Source organism: Mugil cephalus, chromosome 1 (genome assembly GCF_022458985.1).
Source record: "Mugil cephalus isolate CIBA_MC_2020 chromosome 1, CIBA_Mcephalus_1.1, whole genome shotgun sequence".
NCBI lineage: Eukaryota > Metazoa > Chordata > Actinopteri > Mugiliformes > Mugilidae > Mugil > Mugil cephalus.
In genome coordinates, this window is record NC_061770.1 from 16,358,214 (window position 1) to 16,374,748 (window position 16,535).

At 42.7% G+C, this 16,535-nt stretch overlaps 1 protein-coding gene across 1 annotated transcript; it reads left to right on the forward strand.

Annotated features, from left to right (window-relative positions):
* Positions 1–454: 454 nt before the first annotated feature.
* lmbr1l (limb development membrane protein 1-like) lies at positions 455–15,031 on the forward strand. Its single transcript, XM_047605665.1, has 17 exons — positions 455–721; positions 5,484–5,568; positions 7,664–7,697; positions 8,022–8,161; positions 8,749–8,852; positions 8,963–9,086; positions 9,182–9,250; positions 9,341–9,405; positions 10,682–10,754; positions 10,835–10,918; positions 11,023–11,099; positions 11,195–11,272; positions 11,359–11,432; positions 11,541–11,631; positions 11,719–11,785; positions 12,516–12,677; positions 13,248–15,031. The coding sequence occupies exons 1-17, from the start codon at positions 659–661 to the stop codon at positions 13,331–13,333; spliced, it is 1,476 nt and encodes a 491-aa protein (XP_047461621.1). The 5' UTR covers positions 455–658; the 3' UTR covers positions 13,334–15,031.
* The last annotated feature ends 1,504 nt before the right edge of the window (positions 15,032–16,535 follow it).

A 16,535-nucleotide genomic window follows, 5' to 3' on the forward strand; every position in this document is an offset into this window, starting at 1 on the left:
ACCTTGTGCTGTTTTTCATGTTTTTTTTTTGTTTTTTTTTTAATTGTTCCTAATCCGTTTTTGTATGTGTGTCAGGCTGCATCCTGCTTGGGGGATGGGTGCTGCCACCAAAGAGCGTCATCGCTGTGTGGGGTGGGGGGTGCCTGGTCTTATCTAGGCGGCTGGTACATGTCTAGGTTACATCCACATCAGCGCCAGTTCCAAAAGTTTTCCAGCAGAGCACTGTGTTGTACTGTCACAAAACGGCCAGTGTTAGTCACTTCACGTGCCAGTGGTTTTAATGTTCTGGCGGATCGATGTAAAAACGTGGGTGTGCACCCATTGAGAACATTTTAATTGGTCTGATTGACGTTGGAACTGAGCTGTTAATTACAATGCTGATTGCCATCTAGCTTCCTCCTCTGCTTGGCCCCGCCCCCCCCCTCCCCGACGACCCCTCCTAGCTCGGCTTTCTCCGGAGCTCAGCTCAGCTCACTAGCGGCTGCAGGTCAAAACCAGAAGAGCTCTCGCTGTCTCTTTCCGTGTCTGTGCGTGTGCTTAGCTACAAAAGCTACACACCAACGCCATTCTCCCGACAAGATGCCCACCCTTTTAACTTGCTTTTAACTCTTCCGCTCGGCGCTTTTAAAGCCTGAGGATACTGGTATGTTACCGGAGGATGGAAACGGACGACGTGTCGGTTAGAGAGCAACTTTTCCACAACCGCGTCCGGGAGACTATAGTAAGTAACGCCGGACTCCTTTATTAGAGATGCATATGTGAGGAGGGGGGGTTTCGCCGCAGACAATACAGTACAGGCTGCCTTATCTCTTCGAGGAGGCGACTGAGGTTTCAATGTTTATTCGTCGTGCCACAAACCCACTGCACAACTCGAATCTGTGTGAAGTCTCACAACTGAACCCCAAACTTTTTTTTTTTTTTTTTTTGTTATATAATATATATAGCTAAAGTGTAATCCTGAATTTTTGCACGCACGCATGGGCGTGTTACGTTTTTTTTTTCTTAAAAAAAATCTGCTGCTCCCTCTCCCTCGTGCTTGCCTCTTTTTTTTTTTTTTGTTTGTTTGTGTGAAACCTGTGGTGAAGTCTGAACTTCAGACTTGACAGAAAAGAGACAGTCCTGTTACAGCAGGGCACATATGCACTGACCTTTGACCTGTAAAATGCACAGTCAGACCTCAGTGGGGCTTCATTTCCTGAGAGTGGGCAGGTTGCTGACACAGCATACAATGAAGAACAATGTCAAACTGCCTTTGACCCCCCCCCCGCATTTTGTTGTAGTTTGTTTGACTCTCAATACGTAGAAAAACTTATTTTTTTTCCTGACATCCAAACTGTACTGCATATGAGAAATATGTGCAAGCCGCTTATGGCTTTAGTTAGAGTACTATGAAAATTAGAGGTCCCTATGGGAGATTGAGTCCCTGTGGCGGCTAAGAGGAAAGATGGTGAGATTTATCCAGCTCGTGTAGACAAAATGCTTTTTTTCCATAGGCGACATTTACTTAAATATCAGCGAAACCACACTGGGAACTAATAACACTTTCAGTTTTTTTTGCTACTGCAAGAAGTGCAAGATTTCTGCTGGAAAACAAAATAATCTGCGGAAATGTAAGATGGTTTTTGAAACTGACTTGTTAACCACAGGCTCTCCATCTTTCTCGTTTTTTGTGTGTTTTCCAGCCGTGGGTTCAATATTAGCACATGACATGTGTTAGTGACATTTTAGTGCGCCCACATGAGGTATCAAAATAGATGTCACACTCTGGAAATAGTGCTTTAATAGCAGCCATACAATATATTTTTCAGCTGTAACAAGGAACAAATGAAGTGCCTGTATTTATTTTAATGCCCTTATTCTGACATTGTCCCTCTCACCTAGAGACCTAATGCTATTAGCCGCACGCCTCAACTCTCCAGCTTACCACCGCTCCACAGTGCTCCCTCTCAGTTACTCCTGCACCTCTGGTTAATAACTGGCTTTAGGCCAAGCCTGTCATCGGTCGGCTTATTTTAAAGTGAAGAAGATGTGGTGTAAGCTTGTGTGACATAAAATGGGAAAAAAAGGGGTAGGTGATACATACAGAAATCCGTTCCCAGATGCACAAGCAGTACAAGAAAGTCGTTATTGATTTCACTTCCTATCAATCAACAGAGGGTCTAGCTGACTGATTACTGCATCCCTCGAAAGAAAATATTGATAATTGGACTGAAAACCATATATGCTGTAAACTTTTGCGTCAGTGCTTTGCTTTTGTTTTTGCTCTCTGAGCAAGACGAGGCTCGTCCACAATGGTCTCTCACCGCTCTGAGGACAGAAAGGATCAGTTTAAAAGACACTGTATGGGCACAGATGAAACGTGAGATTCTGTGCTCTGCTGGCCCAGAAATGCGCCATTAATGTGAAGTGAACTCTGGGAAACCTTAAAAACATGCCGCTTGGCGCTAAATTCCTCAAATGTCTACGCTAACTCTTCAGAAATTCTATTTAAATGATTGTTTGGATTAAAAATAGCATGGACAATGCAAACTGGATAAACCTGATTTCATTCAGTGTATTGAATGGGTCACTATAAATCCTCCCATATAAAAGATTTGGCGGGTGTATGAGATTTAAGAAACAGTATCTGTGAGACTGTGCAAGTGGCAGAACCAGGTGTACACTCCCACAGTCCGCACCCTGAGCCTGGAGCGATTTTCAAAAAAAAAACAATGTGTAGCAGACAACAGTAGAGAAATGGGTCATCCAGCATCAGCACATATTTATATGTGCAGTCAAGAAACGTTGTTTAGCATTCATCTAATAAGTTTAATGGTCTGTCATAGGGTAGAGCTTTCCAAGGAGTGAGAGACGTGGTGATCATGTATTTTATTGTAGCTCAAATCGACCCCCCCACCTTTTTTTATTTGCTAGGGATGAATTTGCTGATGTTAAAACATCACATTGTCACTAATGTCATTCATTTAAGGACTTTATTACCTGCAGTTGGAGTTGATGAAACGTCAGATATGGGAGACGCTTTCCAGTTAAATACACATCATACTTTAACCGAACACATTCTTTTTGGGGATAGGATGACCATGCCCTGCATTATTTTACTAATTCAGTGTTAAAACGTGCACCTTTCTTGAGAGCCGCTCATCTGAACAATCGGGCTAAGCGGCGGAACAATTGCTCAACTTCTGTTGGAACTGGGCGACTGCAGCTTCTTTTGAGGAACGTATAGCATTTGTGCTGTTGTATAGCCCGTGCGTCAACGCCTCCCGATGTCAAAGAGCCGTGGAAGACAAAGACGCACTGTTAAAGAAATGAACTCCTTTTACGTGACGCAGCTCTCACCTGGCTCCTCACAATGATGGAACTTGCATTGTGAAAAGCTGACAGACTTACACATACAAAAAGAGATTTCCTCCTTTTTATGGTTGGATCACAGGCTGTTGAATAGATCCTGCTGATCTGTATTCTTGCTTGTAAGCGGAGGCCAACGTGCTTTGCCTAAACTGGACAAGATGCTTGGTAAAATGCCACCGTTTTTTTTTTGTTTTTTGTTTTTTTTTTCTCCTCCACTGGAGCGAGTCCAGTTTTCAAGGACAAGTCGCCAGGCTGCCTACCTTCTGCTCCTTTGACTTTACCACAAGGGGTTAGATGAGATGTGAAAACACTTCAGCGGCTTAGTTTGAACATTGCTGGGACATTGCGTTCAACATAAAAATGTCTCTGAAATCCTTCAAAGTCTCCTCTCAGTGGCCCGCTGTGTGCCGCCCGCTCCCGACACTGGCAGTCAGCACGTGTTCCCACCACTGCTCGAGTGTTAATCCTTTGTTCCCTACTTTTCCTATTGTTGAATAAACCACAGCCAGCTCCTTGCCCAAATTGCCTGCATTTTTTTTGAACAGTTTTGCAGATCGAGACAATTAGTTGTGTTCTTTGGTTGCTGTTCTTTGGAGGATGCAGCTAGCATAGCACGTCACTACAGATCATTCCCACTAACTTCTAATCAACAGATGAAGCTTCACGTTTGTGTGACAATGTAAGTCAGAAAACAGCCTCGTTACATTGTCTAAACTTGAATTTTGCTCCAAATCTGCTTTAGTTAAAGAGATGTTAGAAATGAAACAGAAGGACAAACAGCAGGATTCTACTACCAGGGGTCCCATGAGACGACCAAGCAAACCTTACCATATGTCCATATGATATATTACGAGTAACTCATTGCTTCTTTCTATCGTTTTGGTTGTTTTTATTATTCACTTAAAAGGACTTGCATCTTTTTAAGAAACAGGTTTTTTCACTTCCTCTGAGCTGGTCACATTTGTCTAGAGTGCCGCTCTGTTTTACTTGGTGCTGTTGTTACCTCTGGGACAAACATGTGCTAAATCCTGCCACACATACTGAGCTCCCTCTGAGCTCACGCGCAGAAATGCTTTAGTCGACGTTCGCGGTCTTGCAACATCGGTTCATTCAGCGTCGAGTTGCCCGTGCTCAGGTTAAATAAGGTGGCATGAAATTGGTCACACGGCGGCTTTGGTCCCCTAATAACATTTAGTTACTGCTTTTACTTTTTGCATTATTCGTTTTTGCTTTTGGAAAAACGGCCGCTGTTGTTCACATTAATTGCGCTATGCTCATTAAACAGATTGTGATGATCCACGGTTTGGCCAAGATTGTAGAGTTATATGCAGCACTGGTGGGAGTCTGAGTACTGGTTGTTGTAGGTGCTTGCAGACATGTTGTGGGAACCGACAGTGAGAGGATTTCAGGAGGTATATAATGTCACAAAGATGTGTTCGTTTTCATTAATGTCTAATTTATATATTTCTTTTTCATTGACACAGAGATGTATTGAGTTGTAATGTCAGGCACTTTGCCAGACAACAGATTGCAGAGTGAATAGAGGTTTAACCTAAATTTGTTGCTAGATTTAATATAATGTCAGCCAGTGACCTTTGCGATCAGTATGGGGGCTGCCACTCTCTGGCATTAACCCTTCTTTTGCTCCGCTTAATCCGTCTTAATTTATCACTGCCACCCTTTTCACTCCGCTTGGAATAAAGGGGTAATCATCAGTCTCCATCCGCCCCCCTTAGCTGGAGCAAAGGGAATGTGTTTCTCTGCTGCATATCTACTCCGACTTGTACAGCCTGTCAGAATATCCAAAATCAGAGTCAGTCACTTCATCTTTATTGTTCCCAGGAGGGAAATTCTTCTTCTTTTTCACAGCACTGTAGATCACCTTTCCACATTTCATCCCCCCACGAAAGTGAAAAAAACCGCTAGAAATAGTTACAGCACGGCGCAGAAAATTGAGCAGATCTAATAAAACCTTATTAAATTACTCATGAGCAGTACTCGACAGAACATGAAAGGCAGTTTACAAGGTTACACGGCTGTTTTACACTTGAACAAGTAAAATTCCATAATGACATTCCCAGTCTGCGCTGTGGACAATTTACAAACAAGTGTCTTTTCTGTGTTTTCTGCAGATCTGCGTGCTCCTGTTTACATGCCTCTACATGGTGTCCTACCTCATCCTCACCCACTTTAAGAAGGCAGCAGAGTTTGTCACAGGTGAGTGTTAAATTTTCCTGGATAGGAATAGATGCACCTCATAAACACCGCTCTGTGAGAGAGGGCTCCATCAAAGGATTACGGAGAATTGCCTGGAGGGGAAGTAGCGGCGTTGACAAGCATACTGATTACATCTGTGTTTTGGAATTTCTTTCCACAGAGTGTGTAGGCAACACTTTTCAGGCGAGCACAGGTGCTGTTTAGAAACTTGTTTATTTTGAGTAAATACTCGTTTTGTTGTTTTTTCAGTTTTCTCTATTTATGCACATTTCTGTTTTTTTTTGGATTCCGCTCAGAGATACAAGACATAAAATGACAAACTTTATGAACACAGTGTTAGAATTTATAAGTATTTGCTGCAAATAAAAGAAGCCGAATGCATGTTTGCATACGTGTGCATACAGACGAGCAGGTTAGCCGTTTTCAACTCCAGGGTCTGGACCGGGAGGTGAAGAAGACGTTGTGTGTATTATGCAAACACGTCTTTGGGCTTACGTACTGTATGTCTGTGGATTAGGGTGGCGAAGAATGTTGCTACAAGGTAAACGGAGTGACCGCTCTGCTTGGACAAAAATAGAGCTTTTCAAAAAGTACCCAAGACTAATGTCATCAAACTAGGTTAGAGTTTCTTTTTTCTTTTTTTCTTTTTTTGACAGATAGATTTAGCAGCCTACAAACAACCAGCTATTTCGGATGCTGTCGTTTTATTGAAGCTAAAAAACAAAATGTAAAGTTCTGCAGCGTGACTGGGCTGACAGTTACGTAATAAATCCAATAATGTGCCACTATTGGAAACAGATGTAGGATGTCCAACTGGCTGGGCCTCTGGGGCTGGGCTGGAACGTTGGAGACATTTCTTATTTTTTCTTTCTTTTTTTTTAAGCTGGGGAGACCTGTTATGTGTTAGAACCCTGTAGTAAAAAAGTCATGGATACACCACCAACAGCAGAACAGTTGTACCCTCCGGCGATTGTGCAATACCATCGCACTGTGTTGTTGTTTTTGCGTCGTTTCATGTGAAAGACCCAAGAACTGGTTTGTTCAGCCTCAGGCCTTATAATTAAACAGCTGTATCAACATGGGAAGATATTACAGTATCATGCTCTCAGCTCAGTGTAGAAATCTCCAACATGGTGCATGATGCTACGGAGTTTTTTTTTTTTTTTTCCCCTACTATGTACAGTATTTGTACGTAAGTGTGTTTAATTTCTACTTGAGTATTTTCCTTGAACAGAATGTTCCAAACATGTTCGTCCCCCATTCACACCCCTCTCTGAGGTCAGCGAGACTGGCTTGCTTTTTACAGCCTCATATGGATTCCTTTGCATCACAGCTTCCCACCCTCCTGTACGCTCACTCGCCAAAACATTAGGGACACGAATGCATTCCAGAGTAACAGCGCTGCATGAGATATTAGCTTCATGAAGGTTGTGGTGTTGATCATAGATGATGGTCATTTTAGAGGGTGTAGTTCACAGGTGTCAGACATGCGGCCCGTGGGCCTAAAGCGTCACGGCAGAAGTGTGAATTTGCAAAGTGTGAAAATGACATAGAAGAAGGCGATTTTTCAATGAAAATAACTCCGAATTGTTCCAAATAGTTTTTTTTTATAGTAGGTTACAGGATAGTTTGTTAAATGCAAACACTCTCATGGTTTACTTGTTATTCTTGGCACTAAAACAACTGGAAAAAGTCTGCAGTTGTCATTATTTATGGGTTATTATTCTGTTATTTTACTGGTCCGGCCCACTTGACATCAAATTGGGCTGAATGTGGGCCCTGAAATAAGATGAGTTTGACACCCCTGATGTGGTTTATGATGCCGCTAAAATTGGGTTGGCAAAATAAAATAAAATAAAAAAATGTGTCAGTACAACACAATAGTGTTGTACTGACTAATGTGAAATGAAGCTAAGGTTTAATACACGACGTTATATTATACCTACTGAACTGGCCACTGAGCATATATCTACGTAAACACAATATACACACTTGTTTCAGTGGTCAGATTACTGTATGTACATGTGAAAACCAGCAGACGTTTTGTCTCTTACATAACAAATGTAATCTCTCCTGTGTCTCTGCTCCCTTTCAGATGATATTGAAGATGCCACCGTCAACAAAATTGCGTAAGTGATGATTAACTTCTAATGATTAACAGGTCATCAGCGATCAGATCTCGCTCGCATCGAGTTCCACCGCGAATGACTGAGCTGACACTATGTCAGTGTGACGTGTGTGGTGACCTGAGAACATTTGGCTGTATTTATTGCCGTGCTGCATGTGCGCACGCCTGTGTGTTAATATGGCTGTTGCTTGGAACTGGGTGATGTTACTCTGCCCTTTGTCCCGACACGCAGGCTAAGTTATTACCTTAATCTCAGCCACCTCGTCCTTTCACCTTGTTGGGCCCGACACAAGCACTCATAGACTGTCTTTCTCCTTTCTCCCAGGCTGTGGCTGTGTACGTTCACCCTGTCCGTCGCGGTGTGTGCCGTGCTCCTTCTACCCATCTCAATTCTGTCCAACGAGGTTCTGCTCACCTTCCCACAGAGCTACTACATGCAGTGGCTCAACGGATCCCTCATCCACGGTACATACTGTACAATAAAGTTAATAGTATTGACAGCTGTAGAAAGCAGCAGAGGACAGAGTGTTTAAAACAGGAACAGGCTAAATAAAGATCAGTGGTGATAATCTCAAAACAATCAATGCTACACAGGAGCGTGTCCAAACACATAATTATTATAGATAGAGTAGCTATGACCTTTCCAGTGTGCATAGTTTGGATCTTAAAAAAAAAAAAAAAAGCTGTTTATCAACTGCTGATGTTTACTTCACACACATGTCCAACTTTAGTAGCTCTAAGTGTTTTGCGGGGGTTTTATGTGAGAAAACAATTAGGAATCCCTGAAGCAAACCAGGCATGTTGTGTTGTTTCATGTGACAAACTGTGCGATGGTATCCCATTATTTTAATGCCTTAGATAATTGTTGCACATTCTTGCTGATCAGCACATGTGACTGTGTGGCCAGTCCTGTTTCGCTGCACGGTTTGGCAGAGCTCTGCCTCACAGTGGTTGAAAGTAGCATTCCCCAAATCGCCCATTGACATTTTAACACTGAAAATTGTTTCCACTGAAAACTAATGTTTGGAAATTCTGTCTTCTTCTCTTGTCAGGCTTGTGGAACCTAGTTTTTCTATTCTCCAATTTATCCCTGGTCTTCCTCATGCCCTTTGCTTATTTCTTCACCGAGTCCGAGGGGTTTGCAGGGTCCAAAAAGGTACGCGTTTCGGCACTGACTCACTGATGCCAGCTCCATATTAAGATTAATATTAAGACGTGAAGTTCGGACCCCGCTGACACCAGAACATGTTATTTTATGTTGTGCAGGGGGTGATGGCACGAGTGTATGAAGCAGTTGTGCTGCTCTTGCTGCTGGCTCTGCTTGTGCTGGGTATTGTGTGGGTGGCTTCAGCCCTCCTCCATGACAACATCGCACGGAAGAGTCTCTATGGTGAGTCACTTGCATTAAACCCATAGGTTCCACAGCGACAACTATTTTTACAGTTTTCCACGTAGTTGCTTATATTTTCCTTCTCTGAATTTCAGACCTGTGGGAGTATTACCTGCCCTACCTGTATTCGGGTATCTCTCTGTTTGGAGTGCTGCTGCTTTTGCGTCAGTATATCTTCATCACAACTACTGGAGTAACTGTAAACTTTGTTATGTGAAGCTCGCTTATCACCGTTTGTGTGTTTCTGTCCTCAGTGTGCACTCCCTTTGGGTTGTCTCGAATGTTCAGTGTAACCGGCAGCCTGCTCGTCAAACCGCGGGTGAGTCACAGGCTCAGTGTCTAGGATTAATAAACAAGATTAAACTTCTGCAGCCATGCTAGCAGCTCTGTGAGGCCGAACTTATGTACAGCTTGGCTTTGAGAAAAATGGTAACACATTTCAAAAAATCTCCAATATTAAGTGCTACAGACGTCAATGCAAGTTTTTAAGTTGTACTGCGTTCCCACACCTGACCTAATAGATCATTGTGAAAGCAGGAAATAAGCTTACTAAACACAGATAATGTGTAATTTATGCTTCCAAAGTGTTGCAAAGGCTCCTGTGTTAACGCTGACAGTGCGTGGACCTCACTGCGTAACTGTCATGTACTTTCCCAGAAACGTAACCTCACAGAGCGCATGGGCTGTGATTGGTCGGCTTGGTTGTTGTAGTATTTGCTTCTTCGTGTCTGCAGTTTTCGAATTGATTGATTTGGATCAATAAAGAATCAGAAAGGTTAACTGAGGGAGTTAGGAGATACAGACATTTGTATGACTTGGCGTGTTCTGAGAAGTTTTAATCGCCATTGTTGAAAGTGAATCAGGAAGTAGAAACAAAAAAATGAACCCAAGTGGCAAAAAAAGACACAGCACCAACTAGTGTTTGGGTGTGTTTCTTTTCTGTATCCAATCAGAAGCACCTTTCCACAGCATCTGTTGAAATGTAGAGTGATACTAATGTGTATTTTACTAAGTGCTTAAAATGCATTAAATTATGACAATTGGTACATACACTGATCAGGCATTACATTATGACCACCTTCCTAATATTGTGTAGGCCTCCCTTGTGCCTCCAAAACAGTTGTGACTCATCAGAGAGGGTGATGTCTGGTAACAGGGTGTTATTAGTCGGGAACTCTGTGAATCATCCCACAGATACTTGATCAGTTTGGGATCTAGTAAATTTGGAGCCAGGTCAACACCTTTTGCTGGTCTTCATGTTTTTTTTAAGTTGTACCTAAACCTTTTTTGTGTGTGTGCCTGTGTCAGGCTGCATTTGACACTCAAGGAGTGTCATTGCTATGATCTAGGCAACATCCACACAAATACCAGATCCAAATGTTTCCCAGCAGAACATTGTATCGTCACAAGATGGTCAATGTTATTTATTTCTCCTGTCAGTGGTCATAATGTTGTGGCTGACTAGTGTATCGCATGCTGTGTGTGTAGAAATAAAGTGCATTTGAGATGCATTTGTTAGTTGTAGCCTCTTCATGAATAGTTGTTTGCTGTGAATTTTAATTTCCTAATTGACCGATGGATTGCGTTCCCTTCAGCTGCTGGAAGATGTTGAAGATACTCTGAGCTGCACCATATTTGAGGAAGACACTCTCTCCAGGAAACTCAAATGTAAGTGGGAGACCACGGCCACTCTCCTGCTGATGAAAGACGACGGCCTGACTTTGTGCCTCTCACGTGTCTGATTGCAGGTGGCAACACATGCTGGGATAAGCTGAACATGGAGGTTATGAAAAAAGAGTACCAAGCGGTCCAGAGCAAGCGCGTCGCCCTGGGTAAGACAGTCCCCTCTGCTGGGACTCTCCACTGTGATTACCGTGTACAGTCATGTGGCTCCGTGCACTCACTTGTTGTTGTCGCTTTCCTTTTCCCCCCACAGAAATGCGTAGGAAAGCATCCCCATGGCAGCGAAACCTGGGCTATCCGCTAGCTATGCTTATGCTCCTCGCACTGACGGTACACATATAACTATCACTCTAACCGCTGACGCTAATCTAATATGAAGAGGCACAGAATGATGTTTTGTTATATTTGCTTTTTTATGTCTGCAGGTGATGTGTGTACTCATGGTGTGTTTCAATGTGTTGGAGTTGCTACTGGATGAGGCAGCTTTGCCCAGAGGAATGGAGGTGGGGACTTAGTTTAAGAGAAGCATCTTATCCATGATGTGTAACAGCTGGTTGTCTATGTACGCTGATGGTTGTTCTGTTTGTAGGACCCTCACCTGGGGATGGCCTCCTTCTCCATGTTCGGCTCCCTGGGCGCCGCAGTTCAAGTCGTCCTTATCCTGTATCCTTTCATCCCATTAACTAAAAAAAGATATCTGACACATTCATACATTAATCACACAAAGTCTTCGCTCTTCTTTCCACCGTTTGTCCTTAACATGAATTCCAGCTACCTAATGGTGTCTTCAGTGGTGGGTTTCTACAGTTCTCCCCTCTTCACTGGCCTCTTGCCTCGTGCACAAGACACTAACCTGACGCAGGTACCTGTCAGCCAGCCTTAACATCGATGTCATCTCAGACTCCGTGTTTACTGTGAATGCTAATCTCTAAATTTCTGTTCCTTTCAGATAATTGCAAACTGTGTTTCACTGCTCATCCTGAGCTCCGCTCTGCCAGTCTTTTCACGCACACTTGGTAAGAAAGCAGCATAAATGAAGTATTTATCTACAACTACAGCGGTGTCCAGACTATATATAGTTCGCTTTATTTTTTAGTATGTTATGAGTAATCCGAACGTACTGAGTAACTGATCTGCAGATTATACGGTAATAAACACATAACTTATCAGGTGCAGCCCTGTTAACATGTGTCATGCTTTTAGTTGGAACTCCAGCTGTTCTCATAATATTTAGTGGTGTCACGTTTAGACTGGGCTAAGGAGGAAAAGAAAAAAGTTGTTGCAATGTTTTTGCATATTACTGTTTTTCCTCTTTATAGATAAGGGCTACTTTTGAAAGTATTTACAGTTGTTTACTGTGGCTACACTAAAAATAAGAATACATATTTTAAAAAAAAGTAATCATTGCTAAACACTAAAAGAAATAGTTATGATTGTAAAGACACAGATGAAAGATTATAGAAAACATTTAATATTATATCTTTGCAAAAACAAATTCTGTTCTGTTGACATTAGCATACAAAGATAACTGTACAGTACATGATGTTTATAATTAATGTGTAATGTGGAATTTATGGAGTATCTCTAAAATGTTTCTGAATCAACAATTTACTTGCAGTTTTAATTATGCCCACGAGAGGGCGTTTGTTTGCCATGAATGCTGAACCTGCAGGGGGAGGCCTTGTTTCAGCACTTCATTCACAAGTGGAACTTTTTTTTTTTTTTGCTTCTGCTCCATTGTGTTAGGGATCACCCGCTTCGATCTACTGGGCGACTTCGGTCGGTATAACTGGCTCGGGAACTTCTACGTGGTCTTTCTGTACAACATGCTGTTCGCCGGTCTCACGTCGGCCTCCCTGATAAAGACGGTCACCTGGGCAGTACAGAGAGAGCTCATCCGTGCCTTCGGTCAGTCTACTTTCATTTTTAATTCATGAAACAAAGTGAAAGCACTTTGTATTTATACATCCATCTGTCTGTGTGTGTGGGACTGTGCTGGGCTGAAATTGATTGCACTTAAATAGCTATGTCATAAGTTTCCCTACCTCTGGCCCCATTTCCCTATGGGCTGGTCTCTCTTCCTCAGATAGAAAGAATACAATTCTTTCAGGAAATTGTAAAGGGACAAGAGGAGAGTCAGGTCCCCTTGGGGACCTTCAGGCACACCGCCCTAGACCCCTCGCAGCACACACACACACACACACCCTATAAACCTCCACCCAACACAAACAAGCTCCTGTAGCGTGGGCACGCCAAACACACACACACACACACGGACGCAGTCCCTTTCCTCAGTGCACAGATAGCATCTCTGCACCATGGCAGCTCTCCTGCTCTTTCCCCTTGCCTCCCAGCAGACTTTTGTTCTGTGATTAATAGACTTTCTTTTCACTTAAATCACAATTTTTCCTGTTAAATCGGTGCTCCACCTCGCGATTGTGTGTGACGTTATAGTCCATTGTTTTGCTTTGTTTGCAGGTCTCCACAGGCTGCCTTTAACCGTGTCACGCTCCACCGTCCCCTTCAGACTCCTCCTGGCCAGTGGACTGTCGAAAATCCAGTGACTTAATCTTCCTCACCGCTGCCTTTCCTAACATTTTCAAAGTGAGCCAGTGCGTACCTGTTGCATTAAAGGCATTTGCAATTCAGTCCGTTTGCCAGTTGGAACACAGGCTGAGTCGCTCCGTATGAGTGGACTGGAGAAGGTGACGAGTCCGTCTGCACTGTGTCTACTGGGAGCCTTCTGGATGCTGTGTTTAATCACCAATATGTCAGGGTCAAGGTTTGTGCCGCTGTCTGACTGCAAAGACGAGTAATGGAACAAGCCGCTATCGGGAGTCGTGGATATGACTGGAACGAGGGGAAAAGGGATTAAAGCCATGTCGGCAGTGCTGCCGTAGTGAACCATAACCCAACAGTCCCCCAGCAAACCAGACGCCTTAAAAAAGAAAAAAAAGAAAAAGAGGATCCTTGGATAACTGTTGCTCTGTTGACATAATTAAAAGTCAGCAGAGTTATTTTGAAATATTACATTGTCGCTGTGACATAATTTCCTCTTCCTCCTTCAGGTCGATTGAGTGCTCTCTCTTTCTTTGTGGCCTCCCCACGCTTTCCTCTAGGGCTGTACCACTATTTTAAGATTGGGGATCCTCTGTTTCCATGTGCTCGGTGGCCCAGTCTGCAGCAGTGTTAAGTTAGCGGTTGTGCAGGTTTAGACGGGGGATTACAGGTGGATGTTATAGTCTCAGTTTACTGGAATTAAGAACATTTTCTCTGAAGGTTTCTTTTAAAACTGGGTTGTTATTTATTTTTTTGTGTGACAGTAAATTTGCTGAGGGGGGGCTCTAGGCCAGGAATTACAAAACATAAAAACAAAAAAAAAAAACGGAAAGCTTTACACATTGTCTTATGCAAGACCTTTGAATGCCATGTAACACTCATTAGGAGGAACGTCTGCCTTACGTCAATCAAACTGTGAATCATTAAGAAATTGTATGGGGGAAGTGCAATATCTTAGAAGTAAAAGCACATTGTGTTTTTACTTTACCAAAAGTCTTTTTTTTTTCTAATTTTCCGTATCTTTTCTACTCGTTTTCTGTGAATTATTTTTACATATCATTCCTTGTTGGTTGGACATTAGGGTGAATGCTTAAATATGTAAATAGGGTATTTTTAAACTGTAAATGTGACTGCTGGGGCTTGCAGTCCTTACCAGTGTCATTTTTTTAATATTATTATTACTTTTTAGGTTATGATAACTTGAATTCTATAATATCAGCATTATTTCCACAACCCTGTGTTGGTGATCCTGTGTCACCGTTTGCTTTTTGCTGCTGTATCAGCAGGTTATTTGCTGTTGGTTTGTCCAGCAGATGTCTCTAAAATCCAACACCAGCCTCTGCTCTGTGTTGTGTAAGGTTCTCCTCTCTCTGTCTGTCTCTCTCTGGTTAGTTATTATATGCACTACACATGGAGCGCTCTGGGAATATTCCTTCAGATGTTTTGAGCATTCACAGTTCGTATAGTTTTTATCATTATTTATGGAGACATTGGGGTCCACACTTCACATAACGATCCGGTAGAACTTTGTTGAATGTGATGCATCTGAGACAAAATAATCATTAGTAGTTGTCAAAGATTTTTTTTAAAAAAAAACGTGTTTAATGTTTACTTTTGAAATGCTCTGACTATTTTTTTTTTTCTAAACATCATCGTTTCACTGTGCTGTGAGCCGAAAGCAATAAAAATGTCTGTGTTTTTAACATTGTGTCCGTTTTGGGTGCACATCAAGGTGACTTAAGCCGTTTCTTTGATGCTGTTACATTTTCTGAATTGTAGCAACCCCACAGGCAACCCGATGTGGCCTCTGGGGTGTGTGTGTGTGTGTGTGTGTGTGTGTGTGTGTGTGTGTGTGTGTGTGTGTGTGTGTGTGTGTGTGTGTGTGTGTGTGTGTGTGTGTGTGTGTGTGTGTGTGTGTGTGTGTGTGTGCGTGCGTGCGTGCGCGTGCGCATTACTGGTAAGGGCGTCTGTCCTCTTCGTCCCTCCACCCTTTTGTTGCACTTCTTTAATCAGGAGTAGAAGAAAGCCATATTTTGGCCTGTCTGTCAGCAACGTCCAGCCGCGACGCCACTACAGCCGAAGCCCACGCTTTCCCCACTTTGATGCTAACCCAGATAAATGTTAAAAAAAAAAAAAAAAGTCAAATCAGGAGAAGCGCCTCACACTCACTCCTTCACGTCCACACCGCCCACCTCCTTTCTTCTATTTCTTTTCCTTGCCCATTGTTCATTTCCTCTCCTAATTTTTATTTTTTTTTCTGAAGTCAGTTCAAAAAAATCCCCAGCTCTTGATTAATTTCTCCCTCTTGATTTTTGTTTGCATTTCTTGTTTTGTTTTGTTGGATGTTTTAATTAAGCTTATTTGCTTTAGGTTTTGTTTTGCGCCGCGTTTCCTTCGCCGAGAGGAAATGAACTCAAATGTCGCCGTAACATTACTTGCACATCTGGAGGTTGGTTGCCTTCTGAGGAAGTGACAGATCAGTCGGCTATAAGGTGAATGTGCGACGGAGTCTCTGTGCGCGTTGTGATTGATGCTCGAGTAAACCCACACTAATGTCACTTTCAGATTCAGAAGCAGTTCAAGAAAAACGGTTCAAGAGATGCAATTAACAGCCATTAGCCACGATTTTCCTTGAGAAGAATGATTGTTAAGTGAACTGAAATCTGCCGTCTGATATAATATGGTTTTAATCGAGGCCTGTCAAAGTCGAACTGGAAACTACTGTTTTACACTTTGGAGACCGTTTGTGCCAGTGTTCCTTTAGATTTTCTTTCTTTTATGGCTGCTTTTTTTGTGAATGTATATTGTAAAAACACTCAGGAATGACCCAAGATATCACTCTTAAGTTTGGATGAAGTTGATAAAACACAAAATCAGAGTCTTTCCCTCCAGCGTGAAGTGAAAGGTCGATGGTAGTGCAATCAAAGTGTCCCAGCGGTCCCATTGGATAAGACACTCTATAGGACTGATGTCGGACATATCGGGGACAAGGCGGGAAGCGGGCAGCTTGTAATGTGACGAGATAGCCTATCTTTATTGTCAAAACATAAGAATGAAGGGGGGAAAAAGACACAGATTAGCTTTCCTGACAGTCGCCCGTTTGAAGTCCGTGCCAAAGTGCATTAGGGGCTGTTATTCCCTCTTTTCTGCGCTCGCAAATGCAGAATCGCTCAGGAAAAGGCGAGACTTGCTTGCTAATCAACTGAT

Bases quoted from the DNA above. Each gene is read 5' to 3' on its own strand.
- lmbr1l (XM_047605665.1), top strand. From the start codon at position 659: ATGGAAACGGACGACGTGTCGGTTAGAGAGCAACTTTTCCACAACCGC. The intron at 7,698-8,021 runs GTAAGTGATGAT...CCTTTCTCCCAG, and splicing joins GCCACCGTCAACAAAATTGC to GCTGTGGCTGTGTACGTTCA. The intron at 8,162-8,748 runs GTACATACTGTA...TTCTCTTGTCAG, and splicing joins CAACGGATCCCTCATCCACG to GCTTGTGGAACCTAGTTTTT.